General features: G+C 42.1%; 1 protein-coding gene across 1 annotated transcript in view; it reads right to left on the bottom strand.

Moving 5' to 3' along the window:
• Nucleotides 1-20,483, bottom strand: part of PLEKHH2 (pleckstrin homology, MyTH4 and FERM domain containing H2) — a 220,612-nt gene that overhangs the window by 172,269 nt on the left and 27,860 nt on the right. Inside the window, exon 2 of the mRNA XM_077282384.1 lies at nt 17,354-17,483. Coding sequence (XP_077138499.1) covers nt 17,354-17,476 — 123 coding nt within the window. The 5' untranslated portion in view covers nt 17,477-17,483. The remainder of the gene's footprint in view (nt 1-17,353; nt 17,484-20,483) is intronic.

Raw genomic sequence — 20,483 nt, 5'->3', positions numbered from 1 at the left:
AAACTTTTATATTTACATGAAATATATTTTCTTGATGCTGTATTCCAAATTCCCTTATCCCTATACCCCACCTTTTTGCATCATACAACCAGGAGTGACGACATGGAGGTTTCCGTGCACCGATAACATGGCAATACTGCTGACAGTGCAGCAGTAAACTGATTTTTCTTCCCTTGAGTATGCCAGTTTTTGATTTAGTAAAATCCGCCATAATGATCCAGAGATATGGGTCATATTATTTAGTGATATTTTTTATGGTTCTCAGCAAGGGGGCGTGTCTCACAGGGTAATAATGCCAGGAAACCCAAAGACACGCCCCAGAGGATCCTGTTAGCCACACACCCTTGTAAACACCATAAAAATAAACACTAAATGAATGGGTCTGGATCAGTAAAACTGAATGACGGATTTAAAAAATATATAAAAATAGAAAACTCATTGAAGCAGCAGAAATAAAATATGAGAAATACTCACCAATTTTGACCTCTATGACATTTTCACCCACTTTTTAAACTTTTTTGTGTCACCTCTCCTCAGATTAGCGGCCTCAGTTACTCAGTTTTGTAATTTCCGGTATCTATCTCAGAAGTGTTATGTTGAGCTATTTTAATATATCTATTTTTGTTTGTGTGGTTTTGATACCAGTAGAATAGTTCCTCCCTATAATTACATGTTCCTGTACACTATTGATTTATATGGTGCTAGCGTTTACAGACGACATTTCGCTGACAGAAATTATATCAGGCACGTTAACCCCCTTCACCACTGGTCAGAATTTGGACCTCTAAGAAACATCTATTTTCTTCTGCCATGGTTTTTTTTTTTAAATTTTGATATTTGAAACTACATATGGCTTTCTTTCCAACACAACCACAGCTGAAGTGACACCAAGTGTAGCCTGTACACGACGGCATTTAGACACTCCAATCGCTGTGTTTTAATAGCCTATTTAGACCAGATTATGGGATGGCATGGGTTCAGCATGAACTATACTGCTTTTCTCAGGCCGGTACGTGTCACATGGACACATGGATGGCACATGAACGGGTCACCGATGTGACACACGGATAGCAAAGGGATACACGGATGTCATACGAATGTCACATATGGATGGCACACGGACATGGACCACGGATATTACCAGTACTGTTTTTCCTGTATAGAAATCACTAGGATGTATGAAGGAGGCCTTATATAGTGAACACAGCCTATAATGTAAAATAAGCATTATGTGAATACAGGCTTATCTAGTGAACACAGCCTATGATGTAGACTTAGCTTTATGTGAGTACAGCCTTATATTGTGAACACAGCCTATAATGTAAACCTAGCTTTATGTGAGTACAGCCTTATATTGTGAACACAGCCTATAATGTAAACTTAGCTTTATGTGAGTACAGCCTTATATTGTGAACACAGACTATAATGTAAACTTAGCTTTATGTGAGTACAGCCTTATATTGTGAACACAGACTATAATGTAAACTTAGCTTTATGTGAGTACAGCCTTATATTGTGAACACAGCCTATAATGTAAACTTAGCTTTATGTGAGTACAGCCTTATATTGTGAACACAAACTATAATGTAAACTTAGCTTTATGTGAGTACAGCCTTATATTGTGAACACAGACTATAATGTAAACTTAGCTTTATGTGAGTACAGCCTTATATTGTGAACACAGACTATAATGTAAACTTAGCTTTATGTGAGTACAGCCTTATATTGTGAACACAGCCTATAATGTAAACTTAGCTTTATGTGAGTACAGCCTTATATTGTGAACACAGACTATAATGTAAACTTAGCTTTATGTGAGTACAGCCTTATATTGTGAACACAGCCTATAATGTAAACTTAGCTTTATGTGAGTACAGCCTTATATTGTGAACACAGACTATAATGTAAACTTAGCTTTATGTGAGTACAGCCTTATAGTGTGAACACAGCCTATAATGTAAACTTTACCTTATGTGATTATAACCTCATATAGTGGACACAGACTATAAAGTAAAGTAAGCTCTATGTGAATACAGGCTTATCTAGTGATCACAGCCTATAATGTAAACTTAGCTTTATGTGAGTATAGCCTTATATAGTGAACACAGCCTATAATGTAAAATAAGCCTTATGTGAATACAGCATTATCTAGTGAACACAGTCTATAATGTAGAGTAAGCCTTATGTGAATACAGCATTATCTAGTGAGCATAGGCTATAATGTAAACTCAGCCTTAGTTTATTACAGCCTTCTGTAGGGATCACATAGTATAATGTAAACTTAGCCTTATTTGAATACAGGCTTATTAGGGCTGAGTGAACGTGCTCAGTGATACTCGGATATCATTCGAACATCTGGGTGCTTGGATGTGCTCGTTACTCCTCGAGCATTAACCGGTGCTTGTGTTACACAGCCAATAAGCATGCAGGGTTTGCCTGGTGTCACTGTAATGCTGTAGCCATCTTGGTAGTGGCATTACTGTGATTAGCTGGTCGTATGACATCATCAGGGGTTATAAAAGGACAGGGCCGCCAGGCTCGGCTCACTGACACCATTGCACAGCTCTGTGACAGTTGTTATTGACAGTGTGCCTATCCAGGCGTGTGTGTGAACAGTTTAATGAATCAGAGTCCTGTAGCATTGATACTGGTACTAAAGCTGAACCATCATACTAACAACCCTTCTAGAGGGTAATCTTGTGCTTTGCTGTTTGTATCAGATACAATCTGCATTTAGCCTAGGGAGGGAGAAAGAGTTGCAGGAGCAAGAAAGTGGCGGAAAACAGTCTCTAGGCAGGAATTAGGGCTTTGCTAAATATATAGCTGTGGCAGTTGACCACATTTTTATTTTTTGGATGAAAACATTGACTATATTGTCATCCATAGAGTATTAGGTGCTTTGTGGAACATTTTTGTGTTGGTGTTTCTCATATGGGTGAAAACGGACGCCACACGTTCATTCTCACGCATACCAGAAAGGGAGCCTTAGACTGCGTTCACACGAAGCTAAGCTTACATAAAAGACTGCGTAAAACACCAAGGCTTGATGCTAGCTTTGTTTATGAACAATTCACAGCTGACATCAACCCCAACTACCATTACCTCGATTGCCAACACACCAGGGACATTGGCAAGAGCCAAGGCAAAGCGCCACAAATGGTGCATCTAATGTGATGCTTCGCTTCCGGGGCGGCTGCAGGCTTGCATATTTAGGCTGGGAACGGCCCAATAACCATGGATCTTCCCAGCCTGGTAATATCAGCTGTCTGCTTTAACTTTGCTGGTTATCAAAAATGGGGGGGACCCCATGTCATTTTTTTAATTAATTTATTTATTTATGTATTTGGTTAATACATGTACATTAAGTTACACATGCAAGGCACTAATTAAACTAATTATATAGCTCACGGGTATCTACCCATCCATCTTTTTACCCCATTTCAATCTCTATCTTTACACATCTTTAACACTAAAAATCTGTCATTTCCATTCTTCATTCTATTCCGGTACATGTCACACAGATGGTACACACAGATGACCCACAGAAAACCACACAGATAGTCAAAACGGACCGACTCACACGTACGTTTTATTAATGGGACGTGTGAAGGCGGCATTATACAGTGAACACAGCCTATCATGTAAACTTAGCCTTATGTGAACACAGCCTTACAATGTGAACATAGCCTTATTATGCTTGAAGAACCCTAAAAAGTGAATAACGCCTTACAGACATATTCAGTATTTGCTAACTTGTCATTTCCCATTGACACCAGATACAAAATACACAGTCAGAGCGGGGATCCGTATAGGTTTACATGACATCATTCAGGTCACAGCAGAGTGAACACAATGATCTCTGCAGTATTTGTTCTAAAAATGCCTGGAATTCCCCCCATTCCTCCCTACTAATAAAAGGGTCAGTGCTTTAACATTAAAAGAGCTGTGTTCCTGCACCCGCTGCACTGAAAACACTTATGCTATGATCACCAAGGAGTGTCATTATTTTCACTTACCGCCATGCTCCACACTAGAGATAGTCTTCAGTTTTTGGCACATTGACACGTTCATATATGTGCGAATATTATCTATTAATATATTAATATTAACTATTTACCATTGCTCATAAAATGGAAAAATATTCTGCATCGCAGTAAAGAGATCATCTCCATTCAAACAACTCAGTCCAACACAGTGGCCACATCAGTAATCCGGCTGCCGGACAGGAGCCCAGCAAACCGCCTTCTACCTGACAGATTCACTGGACCCATTTTTGATTAGCCCGCCTTGCACGACGTCATAGTTGCATCATGACACATTTGACATAGCGCCGAGCCGGCTCATCAAAAGAAGAGCTGACAGGTAGGTGATGGTAAACTTGGCTGTCGTCCTCCAGCTTCAGATAGCCAACATGGTCACTGGACCGACTTCTACAGCCTCTGTGTATCATAGTGCATAGTGGACTACAGAATGAGTTAATACTAAATCTGTCAGTGAGCTCATTTAACGGCAGGGTCTCTTTTCTTGGGAATGTACTTATAAGCTGATTTATGACCAAATAAAGGTGAATCTACAAGGTAATGGGTTTTCTCAGGTTCTCTCAGCTCCAATGTTACAATATACACTTGTGACTAGAGTTGAGAAAAAAGATTTGTGCTGCCATGGTCCGGTGACCACTCTGGTCCTCCATGGCAGCTGGACCAGGGCATTCTTCCCTTCTGCTGCTGGTAACATATAATCTTAAAAATAATTTAAAAAAAATCATTCTATTCTCACCTTCCGGCGCCTTTCTCGCTCCTCGCGACACTCCGGTTCCAAGAATGCATTTCGACAATGACTGGAGATCACGTAGCAGTCTCGCGAGATGATGACGTAGCGCACGAGACCGCTACATCATCACGTGTTACTGCCGCAATGCATTGTTGGGACCAGAGCGTCGCGAGGAGCATCGGTAAACGCCTGGCCTGGATCCGGGGGCCGATGGAAGGTGAGTATATAACTATTTTTTATTTTAAATTTTTTTTTAACAGGGATATGGTGCTCACATTGCTATATACTACGTGGGCTGTGTTATATACTGCGTGGGCTGTGTTATATACTGCGTGGCCTGTGTTATATACTGCGTGGCCTGTGTTATATACTGCATGGCCTGTGTTATATACTGCCTGGCCTGTGTTATATACTGCATGGGCTGTGTTATATACCACGTGTGCTGTTATATACTGCGTGGGCTGTGTTATATACTACGTCTGTGCTATATACTACGTCTCTGTGCTATATACTACGTGGCTGGGCAATATATTACGTGATACTATGTGGGCTGTGCTATTTACTACGTGTACTACGTGGGCTGTGCTATATACTACATGGCTGTGCAATATACTGCGTGGCTGGGCAATATACTACGTGGCTGTGCTATATACTACTTGGCTCTGTTATATACTACGTGTCCTGTGTTATATACTACGTGGGCTGTGTTATTATACACTACGTGGGCTGTGTTATATACTGCGTGGGCTGTATTATATACTACGTGGGCTGTGTTATATACTACGTCACTTTGCTATATACTACGTGGCTGGGCAATATACTGTGTGGCTGGGCAATATACTACGTAGCTGTGTTATATACTACGTGGCCTGTGTTATATACTATGTGGGCTGTGTTATATACTATGTGGGCTGTGTTATACACTATGTGGGCTGTGTTATATACTGCGTGGGCTGTGTTATATACTACGTGGCTGTGCTATATACTACGTGGCTGTGCTATATGCTACGTGGGCTGTGTTATATACTACGTGGGCTGTGTTATACACTACATGGCTGTGTTATATACTATGTGGGCTGTGTTATATACTGCGTGGGCTGTTGTTATGGTTCTCAATGGCAAGAGAACATAGCCCAGCAAACATAAGAACTAGCTCTTGGAAGGATGGAAACTAAACTGACCATGAACTAAACCTGCCGCAACAACTAACAGTAGCCGGGTAGCGTAGCCTGCGTTTTATCCCTAGACGCCCAGCGCCGGCCGGAGGACTAACTAATCCTGGCAGAGGAAAATATAGTCCTGGCTCACCTATAGAGAAATTTCCCCGAAAGGCAGACAGAGGCCCCCACAAATATTAGCGGTGATTTTAGATGAAATGACAAACGTAGTATGAAAATAGGTTTAGCAAAATTGAGGTCCGCTTACTAGATAGCAGAAAGACAGAAAGGGCACTTTCATGGTCAGCTGAAAACCCTATCAAAACACCATCCTGAAATTACTTTAAGACTCTAGTATTAACTCATAACATCAGAGTGGCAATTTCAGATCACAAGAGCTTTCCAGACACAGAAACGAAACTACAGCTGTGAACTGGAACAAAATGCAAAAACAAACAAGGACTAAAGTCCAACTTAGCTGGGAGTTGTCTAGCAGCAGGAACATGCACAGAAAGGCTTCTGATTACAATGTTGACCGGCATGGAAGTGACAGAGGAGCAAGGCTAAATAGCGACTCCCACATCCTGATGGAAACAGGTGAACAGAGAGGATGATGCACACCAGTTCAATTCCACCAGTGGCCACCGGGGGAGCCCAAAATCCAATTTCACAACAGTACCCCCCCCTCAAGGAGGGGGCACCGAACCCTCACCAGAACCACCAGGGCGATCAGGATGAGCCCTATGAAAGGCACGGACCAAATCGGAGGCATGAACATCAGAGGCAGTCACCCAAGAATTATCCTCCTGACCGTATCCCTTCCATTTGACCAGATACTGGAGTTTCCGTCTGGAAACACGGGAGTCCAAGATTTTTTCCACAACGTACTCCAACTCGCCCTCAACCAACACCGGAGCAGGAGGCTCAACGGAAGGCACAACCGGTACCTCATACCTGCGCAATAATGACCGATGAAAAACATTATGAATAGAAAAAGATGCAGGGAGGTCCAAACGGAAGGACACAGGGTTAAGAATCTCCAATATCTTGTACGGGCCGATGAACCGAGGCTTAAACTTGGGAGAAGAAACCCTCATAGGGACAAAACGAGAAGACAACCACACCAAGTCCCCAACACAAAGCCGAGGACCAACCCGACGCCGGCGGTTGGCAAAAAGCTGAGTTTTCTCCTGGGACAACTTCAAATTGTCCACTACCTGCCCCCAAATCTGATGCAACCTCTCCACCACAGCATCCACTCCAGGACAATCCGAAGATTCCACCTGACCAGAAGAAAATCGAGGATGAAACCCCGAATTACAGAAAAAGGGAGACACCAAGGTGGCAGAGCTGGCCCGATTATTGAGGGCAAACTCCGCTAAAGGCAAAAAAGCAACCCAATCATCCTGATCTGCAGACACAAAACACCTCAAATATGTCTCCAAGGTCTGATTCGTCCGCTCGGTCTGGCCATTAGTCTGAGGATGGAAAGCAGACGAGAAAGACAAATCTATGCCCATCCTAGCACAGAATGCTCGCCAAAATCTAGACACGAATTGGGTACCTCTGTCAGAAACGATATTCTCCGGAATACCATGCAAACGGACCACATTTTGAAAAAACAGAGGAACCAACTCGGAAGAAGAAGGCAACTTAGGCAGGGGAACCAAATGGACCATCTTAGAGAAACGATCACACACCACCCAGATGACAGACATCTTCTGAGAAACAGGAAGATCCGAAATAAAATCCATCGAGATGTGCGTCCAGGGCCTCTTCGGGATAGGCAAGGGCAACAACAATCCACTAGCCCGAGAACAACAAGGCTTGGCCCGAGCACAAACGTCACAAGACTGCACGAAGCCTCGCACATCTCGAGACAGGGAAGGCCACCAGAAGGACCTTGCCACCAAATCCCTGGTACCAAAGATTCCAGGATGACCTGCCAACGCAGAAGAATGAACCTCAGAAATGACTTTACTGGTCCAATCATCAGGAACAAACAGTCTACCAGGTGGGCAACGATCAGGTCTATCCGCCTGAAACTCCTGCAAGGCCCGCCGCAGGTCTGGAGAAACGGCAGACAATATCACTCCATCCTTAAGGATACCTGTAGGTTCAGAATTACCAGGGGAGTCAGGCTCAAAACTCCTAGAAAGGGCATCCACCTTAACATTCTTAGAACCCGGCAGGTAGGACACCACAAAATTAAACCGAGAGAAAAACAACGACCAGCGCGCCTGTCTAGGATTCAGGCGTCTGGCGGACTCAAGATAAATTAGATTTTTGTGGTCAGTCAATACCACCACCTGATGTCTAGCCCCCTCAAGCCAATGACGCCACTCCTCAAAAGCCCACTTCATAGCCAAAAGCTCCCGATTCCCAACATCATAATTCCGCTCGGCGGGCGAAAATTTACGCGAGAAAAAAGCACAAGGTCTCATCACGGAGCAATCGGAACTTCTCTGCGACAAAACCGCCCCAGCTCCGATTTCAGAAGCGTCGACCTCAACCTGAAAAGGAAGAGCAACATCAGGCTGACGCAACACAGGGGCGGAAGAAAAGCGGCGCTTAAGCTCCCGAAAGGCCTCCACAGCAGCAGGGGACCAATCAGCAACATCAGCACCCTTCTTAGTCAAATCAGTCAATGGTTTAACAACATCAGAAAAACCAGCAATAAATCGACGATAAAAGTTAGCAAAGCCCAAAAATTTCTGAAGACTCTTAAGAGAAGAGGGTTGCGTCCAATCACCAATAGCCTGAACCTTGACAGGATCCATCTCGATGGAAGAGGGGGAAAAAATATATCCCAAAAAGGAAATCTTTTGAACCCCAAAAACGCACTTAGAACCCTTCACACACAAGGAATTAGACCGCAAAACCTGAAAAACCCTCCTGACCTGCTGGACATGAGAGTCCCAGTCATCCGAAAAAATCAAAATATCATCCAGATACACAATCATAAATTTATCCAAATAATCACAGAAAATGTCATGCATAAAGGACTGAAAGACTGAAGGGGCATTTGAAAGACCAAAAGGCATCACCAAATACTCAAAGTGGCCCTCGGGCGTATTAAATGCGGTTTTCCACTCATCCCCCTGCTTAATTCGCACCAAATTATACGCCCCACGGAGATCTATCTTAGAGAACCACTTGGCCCCCTTTATGCGAGCAAACAAATCAGTCAGCAGTGGCAACGGATATTGATATTTAACCGTGATTTTATTCAAAAGCCGATAATCAATGCACGGCCTCAAAGAGCCATCTTTCTTAGCCACAAAGAAAAAACCGGCTCCTAAGGGAGATGACGAAGGACGAATATGTCCCTTTTCCAAGGACTCCTTTATATATTCTCGCATAGCAGCATGTTCAGGCACAGACAGATTAAATAAACGACCCTTAGGGTATTTACTACCCGGAATCAAATCTATGGCACAATCGCACTCCCGGTGCGGAGGTAATGAACCAAGCTTAGGTTCTTCAAAAACGTCACGATATTCAGTCAAGAATTCAGGAATCTCAGAGGGAATAGATGATGAAATGGAAACCACAGGTACGTCCCCATGCGTCCCCTTACATCCCCAGCTTAACACAGACATAGCTTTCCAGTCAAGGACTGGGTTATGAGATTGCAGCCATGGCAATCCAAGCACCAACACATCATGTAGGTTATACAGCACAAGAAAGCGAATAATCTCCTGGTGATCCGGATTAATCCGCATAGTTACTTGTGTCCAGTATTGTGGTTTATTGCTAGCCAATGGGGTGGAGTCAATCCCCTTCAGGGGTATAGGAGTTTCCAGAGGCTCCAAATCATACCCACAGCGTTTGGCAAAGGACCAATCCATAAGACTCAAAGCGGCGCCAGAGTCGACATAGGCATCCGCGGTAATAGATGATAAAGAACAAATCAGGGTCACAGATAGAATAAACTTAGACTGTAAAGTGCCAATTGAAACAGACTTATCAAGCTTCTTAGTACGCTTAGAGCATGCTGATATAACATGAGTTGAATCACCGCAATAGAAGCACAACCCATTTTTTCGTCTAAAATTCTGCAGTTCACTTCTGGACAGAATTCTATCACATTGCATATTCTCTGGCGTCTTCTCAGTAGACACCGCCAAATGGTGCACCGGTTTGCGCTCCCGCAGACGCCTATCGATCTGGATAGCCATTGTCATGGACTCATTCAGACCCGCAGGCACAGGGAACCCCACCATAACATCCTTAATGGCATCAGAGAGACCCTCTCTGAAATTCGCCGCCAGGGCGCACTCATTCCACTGAGTAAGCACAGCCCATTTACGGAATTTCTGGCAGTATATTTCAGCTTCGTCTTGCCCCTGAGATAGGGACATCAAGGCCTTTTCCGCCTGAAGTTCTAACTGAGGTTCCTCATAAAGCAACCCCAAGGCCAGAAAAAACGCATCCACATTGAGCAACGCAGGATCCCCTGGAGCCAATGCAAAAGCCCAATCCTGAGGGTCGCCCCGGAGCAAGGAGATCACAATCCTGACCTGCTGAGCAGGATCTCCAGCAGAGCGAGATTTCAGGGACAAAAACAACTTGCAATTATTTTTGAAATTTTGAAAGCAAGATCTATTCCCCGAGAAAAATTCAGGCAAAGGAATTCTAGGTTCAGATATAGGAACATGAACAACAAAATCTTGTAAATTTTGAACTTTCGTGGTGAGATTATTCAAACCTGCAGCTAAACTCTGAATATCCATTTTAAACAGGTGAACACAGAGCCATTCCAGGATTAGAAGGAGAGAGAGAGAGAAAGGCTGCAATATAGGCAGACTTGCAAGAGATTCAATTACAAGCACACTCAGAACTGAAGGGAAAAAAAAAAATAAAATCTTCAGCAGACTTCTCTTTTCTCTCCTTTCTCTGTCAATTAATTTAACCCCTTCCGGCCGGTCAAACTGTTATGGTTCTCAATGGCAAGAGAACATAGCCCAGCAAACATAAGAACTAGCTCTTGGAAGGATGGAAACTAAACTGACCATGAACTAAACCTGCCGCAACAACTAACAGTAGCCGGGTAGCGTAGCCTGCGTTTTATCCCTAGACGCCCAGCGCCGGCCGGAGGACTAACTAATCCTGGCAGAGGAAAATATAGTCCTGGCTCACCTCTAGAGAAATTTCCCCGAAAGGCAGACAGAGGCCCCCACAAATATTAGCGGTGATTTTAGATGAAATGACAAACGTAGTATGAAAATAGGTTTAGCAAAATTGAGGTCCGCTTACTAGATAGCAGAAAGACAGAAAGGGCACTTTCATGGTCAGCTGAAAACCCTATCAAAACACCATCCTGAAATTACTTTAAGACTCTAGTATTAACTCATAACATCAGAGTGGCAATTTCAGATCACAAGAGCTTTCCAGACACAGAAACGAAACTACAGCTGTGAACTGGAACAAAATGCAAAAACAAACAAGGACTAAAGTCCAACTTAGCTGGGAGTTGTCTAGCAGCAGGAACATGCACAGAAAGGCTTCTGATTACAATGTTGACCGGCATGGAAGTGACAGAGGAGCAAGGCTAAATAGCGACTCCCACATCCTGATGGAAACAGGTGAACAGAGAGGATGATGCACACCAGTTCAATTCCACCAGTGGCCACCGGGGGAGCCCAAAATCCAATTTCACAACAGGCTGTGCTATATACTACAAGGGCTGTGCTATATACTACTACTCATATTCTAGAATACCCGATGCGTTAGAATCGGGCCACCATCTAGTATACCTATAAGGAGAAACATCAGACAAACTCAACATTTTGCAGCGGTCTCTTAATTTTTGCCAAATCTGTATATTCACACTCCTATTATACCATCTCAGGCCTTGCTACATTTGTCTTATTTTTGTTTCCTTACAACTAGTTATAAACTTGGAATGGAGATGTTTAATGTGCAATCAAACTAAAAACAAAATATCATAAGAACAGTGGATTTGATAAAACCACATATTTTCTACTGCTGCTGTGAAGGCAGAAAGAAAACCCTGCAGATTTGGAAAAATATTCATTTAGAAAACTGATACATGTGGCAAACTTGGCCAATTTCCCCCCTATGAACTTGAAATTCCGCTCTCAGCGCACGTCCAAATTCCCCCTCTAACAAAGTATCTTTCATTGGAAATTAGATGCCGACTCCCCGCGACTCTAAAACAAATCCAGCACCGATAAATATAGATGGGCTGCCTGCTGACAGGTCAGCTGTTACGACAAGATAGTAAAGTAAAAGTACGCATTAAATGGATTTTAACACAAATATGTCCTAAGTCAGCTGATATTCAGCACCAGCGATGGAAAAATATACATTGGGCTAAAAATAACAGCTAAAATCACTTGATTTTTCCATTCACAGAGCGCAAGATCAGATTTGTACTGGACTGTAAGAGAGTGAGACGTTGGAGAACAACCAGCTACAATGCAATGGGATGAAGAGGGCATTTATTAAAATTTACATCAAATCTGCCCAAAAAGAAGTAGTCCAGCAAGTGACTGGATGTAACGTATAGGAAATATTGCTTATATCCACTGTAATATGATAAAATGTGCCTATCAGAACCTGGCATTTATCAAAGTTACCAAATAAATTCCCATCGCAGAAGGAAAGCATTTGGTTAGTGGGGACACTAAACATGGGGAAAATTCCTCTATTTTACCTCTTTTTTTACAGAATATAGGCTCTCTTGTACTGTGCAGTCATAGCCACCATAATATCTGATTTTGGCGCCAGAGGGCGGAGAGACCCATTTAGGTGCAGTTGCTATCTGGCACTACTATTTAGACTCTTCTGTGTGCAGAAACCTTGTATGTGACACTGCTATACAGCTCTTAAAATAGTTTATGAAGTTTTAAGGATCGAGAGCTAAAAAAATGCTTCTGCATGTCAGGCGGTATAGTGAAATGAAGCAACCCTAGACACACACCAGCCACTGATTGACTGCAGCCGTCACGTGACGTCCACCTGCCAGATTGATAGGCGCCTGTTCGCCGATCTGCTGAACTCTCTTGTGCTCCACATTGGCCTTTGCAGATGACCCTGGGTGTTCCCATGAGACCATCTACCTGGGCCTTTATAAAGCCTACCAAGACACACACCTGCGTTTTGGTATTAAGACTTTTTAGTTGCTCTGAAGTTCCATCTGCCTGCATCCTTCAGGACCTCTGCTACCTGTTCCCAGTTTTCTGTCAACCTGTGGTCTCCAGGACTTCTGCTAAATGTCCCCATTCTCTTGTCCGCCTGCAGACTCCTCGATCCCAAGTACTACCTTTTCCCGGTCTTCTGTCTGCGTCCTTCATGACCTCTGCTACCAGTTGCCGGTCTCCCATCCGCTTGCGGTCTTCAGAACCTGTGCAACCAGTTCCCAGTCTCCTGTCTGATTGCATCCTTCTGGACCTCTGCTACCTGTTCCCGGTCTCCTGTCTGATTGCATCCTTCAGGACCTCTGCTACCTGTTCCCGGTCTCCTGTCTGATTGCATCCTTCAGGACCTCTGCTACCTGTTCCCGGTCTCCTGTCTGCCCTTTTTCCGATCTCCAATCTGCTTGTGGTCTCCAGACTTCTGCTACCTATTCTGGCCTCCTGTCCGCCTGTGGTTTCCAGGACCTCTACTCCTGTCCTCCTGTGGCCCGTGTGCTCACCTGGAGCTTGGCCTTGGAGGATCCACCTCACCAAGTGAGCCTAACATGGATGTTCAGGGCAGGGGACTTTACTAGAGAGAGTACAGAATGTGGAGGAGTGGTGCTGGTCCGTAAGGTGACTATAGTGTTTCTTCTAACACCCTGGGCCCATTAAGAGTAACTTTTATGCCAGTTGACAACCTCTTTAATGATTTCCACCACCTTTGATCCTTTACCACCTTGGCAAATATGTGGTAATTGTGCAGGCTTTACTAATATACTGTATACTGCTAAAATGAAGAAATCCAGTAGTCCAAGAATACATGTTTACTGGCATGAGTAAGACCATGGAGAAGTGCCAAAGTCAGCTAGATTGGATCAGATGTAATCACACCCCAATGTGCACAAGAGGAGGCAGAGAGACCAGGTATTCGCAGGTAAACGTATTGGAGAATTTTATTATTTTCCTATTTTAACCCCCAAAATATAGTATTTAAATCCATGTAAAAAAAAACCTTCATATTAGTCACATATCTAAAACTATTAATGAGAAGGGGCAAGTGTTTCGCCCTGGAGTGCTTTATTTAACTGTGTGTCTCATGTTGATGGTACCCAACTTCCAGCAGTACTATAAATATTTCCTACAACCTCTTCTTTTACGGCCACTAGTGTCCTTGGAAATATTTTGCAGTCTACAGTATAAGCAACACGTTATAGAGCAGGAGAACATGAGCGAGTTGATATATAGTTTTGTTGGAAAAGATTGAACAGATCTTGTAATTTATTTATTCAAATCCATGCTTTGGAGTCCAGTGGGCGGACCTACTCAATGTCCAACACCCCCATCCCTTCTGTTAGTGAATGTGATAGCTACCAATCACTGATTAGGACCGCCCAGTGGACCCTTAACCCAGAAATGAACAGAAATTTCAGTAAATAAATTACAGGTCAATGCCTCCATCACATGAGTCCAGACAAATACAGAAGGAAGAGATCTATATACAGCATTACACAGTAAACCTGAATAAATTGGGAACGTGCTGCGATGTCTTAGCGGTTATTGCGATGGTCATGGTCTAGTTCGGGATTTCTGCTGCTCTTCCACTTTAGCCGTCACTCTCAGTGATACAGTATGCGGCAATCTCACTATCGAAGGAAAGAGAGGCAGCTGTCTGCTAAAGGCCGGAAGCAACTTCTTACAGGAGACTAACATTTGACCTGCAATATTATGTTTCCGTCTTCTCTACATAACTGGAATACAAATTACATCATTTTATGGTTTCACTATTAGGAAGTTATTATGTCTACCCAAATATGACCTTCATTGTGTTGAGGAACCAACCGGTTTCCCATAACAGAAGCTAAAAACCTAATTAAAAGGCTAAAAGTAATATTATAAGAGTGCCGGGATTTATCAGGGTAACCAAAAACATATCAATTGTCAAGAACGATCAACGAAACACCTAACGGCATTTAATAAGATCCATTCTCCAGTTCAGATTTTAAGGATTTATCCAGGACTATTTTTTATTTTACTATGGGCCTAAAAACTGTCATGTAGTTGCTACCTACCTGCCTGTTGTGACCAGCGCCAATCTATGCCAGCACCGAGTGGTCACAAACCGCTCCTGCCAGCGATTCAGCTGCTTCTGTCACGCCGACAGTGCAGCTCCTTCACTTCCGCTCTGCTCTGTTGACGTGACGTAGGAGTTGCAGTATTGATTAATACATTTGCATTTCTATTTTTTTTCAGTCAAGATGGGGTGCAGAGTGTACATTAGTTAGAAAAAAAATGAACTTTTTTGAATTTACCAAATGGCTGCAATGAAACAAAGAGTGAAAAATTTAAACGGATCTGAATACTTTCCGTACCCACTGTAAATAGCCATTTTAATGCAGATAATATGATGCATATAAGCTACGGATCATATTTCATGTTTTCATTATATGCGCCTGAAAGAGGATGATTCATCCAACTATTCAAAATAACTATATGGAAACACAGCATGTGGTATGAGAGCGTCACACTGTGCAATTTTAGGATAAAATGTAAGCTTTGTCTGATGTAAAGAAGAAAAATTCTACAAACGGGCAAAAAATAAAAGTTCTGAAATGTTTAAAATGTTAGTGATGGATCTCCTATACATTGCAGCTACAAATGCAGCACGGCTTACTGATCCGAATTGTTAATTTCAGTAAAGGGGTCGTTCAGTTAAGAAAAAAAAAGTTATTGCTATTATGGCATTATAAGTAAATACAGAGTCCCATCTATTAGCCAAAATAACCTCTCACTGTAGAACCCAAAATGTCTATGGGGTACATGGATATGTAATCTGAGAGCAGCATGGGACATAGACCCTGATTCCAGCAGTGAGTCACTTGCTAGCTTGCATGCTGTCGTTTTGATCATTTTCTCTGCTGCAGATCTACTAGTTCTCAGAATGCTGAGTTCTGTATGACCCCATCCACACAATGGATTGGCCGCTTTCTGTGTACATTGTGGAAAAGACTCATCAAGGCTTTTTCACCAGGTCTGTCGTGGTGACATATTCTATTTTGTATAAAGCATGTGCTCCCAAACAGCCCCACCGATCAGGACTTTGGAGGTCCTTTTAGTCTGTATTATCCAACCATTCCAAAAAATAGTTCTGAAAGATGGTTCTTTCATTGAAAATCTATAGAAATGCATGGTCTTGCAGTCCTCATTTCCTACAAAAAAGGTTAAAATTGCTTTTGGCAATATGTCCAGAAACTGCTCTCATTTTCATACTCTATAATTTAACATTTACATGTAATTTTTTCCAGCGCTGTACATGCTAAAACTTCCTTTCCTTCACTCCCTGAAATGCATTACTCTTGCAATTCATCAATTGCTTTCCCTGCCATGATCTGAAAGCCCACCTTTCTTTACGCTTGTATGCAATTCGACAGGAAAGCAGGAGCAGAGAGACAAAGTCCCGCCGCCACTTCCTGTAGAAAGACAAAAACACACTCCCACTTCCTGAAGAAAGATGAAAACCTGCTCCCACTTCCTGTAGAAAGACAAAAACCTTCCCCCACTTCCTGAAGAAAGCTAATGTCCCACCCCCACTTCCTGAAGAAAGATAATGTCCCACCCCCACTTCCTGTAGAAAGACAAAGTCCTACCCCCACTTCCTGTAGAAAGACAAAAACCTGCCCTGCTTCGTGTAGAAATACAGTCTTGCACTCATCTGTAGAAAGACAGAAACTCACCCTACTTCCTATAGAAAGACCAAAACCTGCTCTCACTTCCTGTAGAAAGAGTAAGGCCCACCCCCACTTCCTGTAGAAAGACAAAAACCTGCCCCCACTTCCTGTAATCCATCTTGGGGTCTCTGCTGCTGAATACGGATTACACTTGACAACAGGCAATGTACAGCAAGTTACACAAAAAGGAGTCACCTATTGGCCGGCACTTTGGAGGGTGTTTGTGGGGCGTAAGACAACATAATTTATAGATAAATTGATTTACAAATTGTCTAATTATTGAATTATCTATAAAATGAGATCAAGTTGTCTGAAAATTCAGAGCTCACCAAGTCTTTAATACTCTTTGTGAACCATTTGTATGGATCAACCTCACTCTGATAAAGTTTATACTTGTGGGTACATGTCCCTGTCAATGTCACTTTTTTTTCTTCTTTCTAAATAACTAAATTCCTTAATGAATGTGTCTGTCATTTTCATTACAGCTTATCATTCAGCAGAAGTTTCACGTTCCGGTTCCTTAAAGCGGTATACATGGTAAATGATGTAAGGTTACCTTCTCTGCCAGTAATTCCCGGATTCTGTTCGCCTGTGTACGGAACTTCATCAGCTGGGATTCCAGGGCTACACATCTCTCTTCCCAGTCTATGGCTCCTTCACATTCCAGTTGCTCTGCCATGCTTGCTCTAAAAAAAAACCGTAAAACACATAAACAGCATGAGTGGGTCACTTTGTGACACAGTGAATGCTCCCTCCTCTACTTCCTGCAGTGGATCTGTTACAATGAGCCATCTGTGAGACCCAGTTGAATCCTGTTTCTTATTACCGATGCTATCATGAGGATTAGTCGAACACAGCTGGGAGAAAGGCAAGAATATGGCAAGAAAACATTGTATTCTTAAGAAAATAAACATAATTCAGAAGTGTGAACAGCTGATTGTATTAAACTGGTGGTTTCTATGAAGACCCCACCATGACCTAAAACCATTTCTTCAATAGTTGACCACTCAATAAGGAAAGGACAGTTCCACTAAATAAGAAGTTTCTTCACTTTCGCTAGAAGGTCACAACCACAACCTCTATGATGTTCATATACCCTAATAGGATACATAGACTGTTGTTGTCTTGATAGGACAAAAGTTTTTGGCAAAAATATACATATTTTTTTTACATTTGAGCTTATTGCCTTCCCTATCTAATTAAATAAATAACATAACGAAAATGACAAGCGCACTGTTCACTTGATTGTGCGCATATTGCAGAATCGCCGAATTCACAAGGTTGCATGTTTTGCTTTCCAAAATTCTCCACGGTTCATGGGCTTTATGTTTTAAATCACTTTTCTTTTTTTTTGTCTGGCCGTTTTTGTACGTAATTATTTAAAATGGCACACGCGGTTTCATGAATTTTTGCGCAAAGTCAAAAATTGTCTTTGTAACTTTTTTTGGCAACTTTTTTTTTAGTGCAAAAAGTAGCACCGATTACAAAAAATTCTTGCCGTACATAAAATCATTCCAGAAGGGGAATGAATTGAGTACATTTGATGAAAAACATTTACGGCTTTTTAAAAAAGTTGCAAATATTGAATTGGGCAAAAATATCTGGAAACTTAAACTTTGTCTACAATGGCGAACTAAATAAAAACCAAAAACAGATGAACAAAAAAAATGATTTTAAAAAGGATGCAAATGAAAAACAGGTGAAAAATACAAAAAAATAGACAAAAAAGGTGCAAAAGCCCCAAAGAGTTTTTACAGTCAAAATCGCTTTAGGAAATGCTCCTTATTTGGTGATTTTTTTTTTTCTTTTCCTGGGGTATGTTCCCACGGTGTCTTTAATATGTCAATGGAATCACCGAGTTTTCCAAGATGAAAAAGTGTCAGGAAAATGTCCATGGTCATTTCTCTGAAGTGTCTTTGCCAGAGTATTTTCAGTTATTTTTTCTTTGCTCTGTATTTTTAAGTGTATATAGTAGATGACTTCCAGACGAAACCGCGTAAAGAATTTATTTCAAGATTTCTGAAATGGTTAAAAGAAGTGACATAAGACTGAACATGTGCACAGCAATGTTGTTTTTACTTTTTTTTTGCAGCGGTGTGCACACATCGTAGAAGTAATTTTGAAGAGGTTATGGGAGTGTTTTTTTTTCTTGAATAAAACTAATACCACCTGCAACAAATGTTACCGTAAATATGAGATCTGAATACATGTACTAACCAGATATGTGTGGCCTCGCCCAATACACTTGCAGTGAGCGAGGTTGCGTACGTCTAGTTGCGGAAAAAAATTGGCGTGGGCTCCTGCGCAATTTTCTCCGCCAGAGTGGTAAAGCCAGTGACTGAAAGCAGATATTAATAGCCTAGAGAGGGTCCATGGTTATTGGCCCCCCTGGCTACAAACATCTGCCCCCAGCCACAACAGAAAAGGCACATCTGGAAGATGCGCCTATTCTGGCACTTGGCCACTCTCTTCCCACTCCCGTGTAGCGGTGGGATATGGGGTAATGAAGGGTTAATATCACCTTGCTATTGTAAGGTGACATTAAGCCAGGTTAATAATGGAGAGGCGTCAATTATGACACCTATCCATTATTAATCCAATAGTACGAAATGGTTAATAAAACACACACACATTATTAAAAAGTATTTTAATGAAATAAAGACACAGGGTGTTTTAATATTTTATTATACTCTTAATCCACCTGAAGACCCTCGTTCTGTAAAAAAGGAAAAATAACAAATCAACAATATCCCATACCTTCCGTCGTTCAGTCACGTCCCACGATGTAAATCCATCTGAAGGGGTTAAATCATTTTACACCCAGGAGCCTGCTAATGCAGCTGTGCTCCTGTCTGTAAAATTTTGTGAATGAATGGAGTGCAGGGGAATGTCCTGTAGTTACCTCGAGTCGTGGTGATGCGCCCTCTGCTGGATGTCCTCATATGAACTCGAGCCTGGGAAAAGTTCCCACGTTCGAGTTCATAGTTGTGGATTTGCCTGCGGATCCGCAGCAGATTGACCGCTGCGTATTCGCAGCTGTTTTCCATGCGGTGTACAGTACCATGTAAACCTATGGAAAGCCAAATCCACAGTGCACATGCTGCGGAAAAAAACGCTGCGTTGTGTTTTCTGCAGCATGTCAATTCTTTGTGCGGATTCAGCAGCGTTTTACACCTGCTCCATAATAAGAATCCGCAGGTGTAAAACCTCAGGTGAAATCTGCACAAAAAAAGGCAGGAAATTCGCGATTTTTAAAAAACGGTGCAGAGAAATCCGCACACGAATCCGCAACGGGGGCACATAGCCTTACTCCATTTTTTATGCCATTCCTCCTGTTTGCATCTTTTTGTGCAACATACAAAAAAGTTGTAAGTCATAATTAAATACAAGTGATCCGCCCTTTATGACGAGCTCAAAATAAAAATCCCAAACTTGGTGCAATATGTATTAAAGATGGTGCACACCGTATAAATGTGTTTTTAAAAAAGTTAAAAAAAGCAAGAAAATGTCTAAAGTAAAAAAATAACACAAAACAAATGATAACTTCTTCCTATATCTACAGCAAATTCCTCGAAGCAATAAATAAAAAATCAAACAATCCCATAAAAAAAAAATTTTGAAGTTTGACATTAGAGAAGGGTGACCAAGTTGCAGAACATCAGCTGTTTTCGGATGTTAGCGGAAAT

Source organism: Ranitomeya variabilis, chromosome 2, assembly GCF_051348905.1.
Source record: "Ranitomeya variabilis isolate aRanVar5 chromosome 2, aRanVar5.hap1, whole genome shotgun sequence".
NCBI classification, from domain to species: domain Eukaryota; kingdom Metazoa; phylum Chordata; class Amphibia; order Anura; family Dendrobatidae; genus Ranitomeya; species Ranitomeya variabilis.
This window is presented reverse-complemented; position numbering and strand designations above follow the sequence as displayed.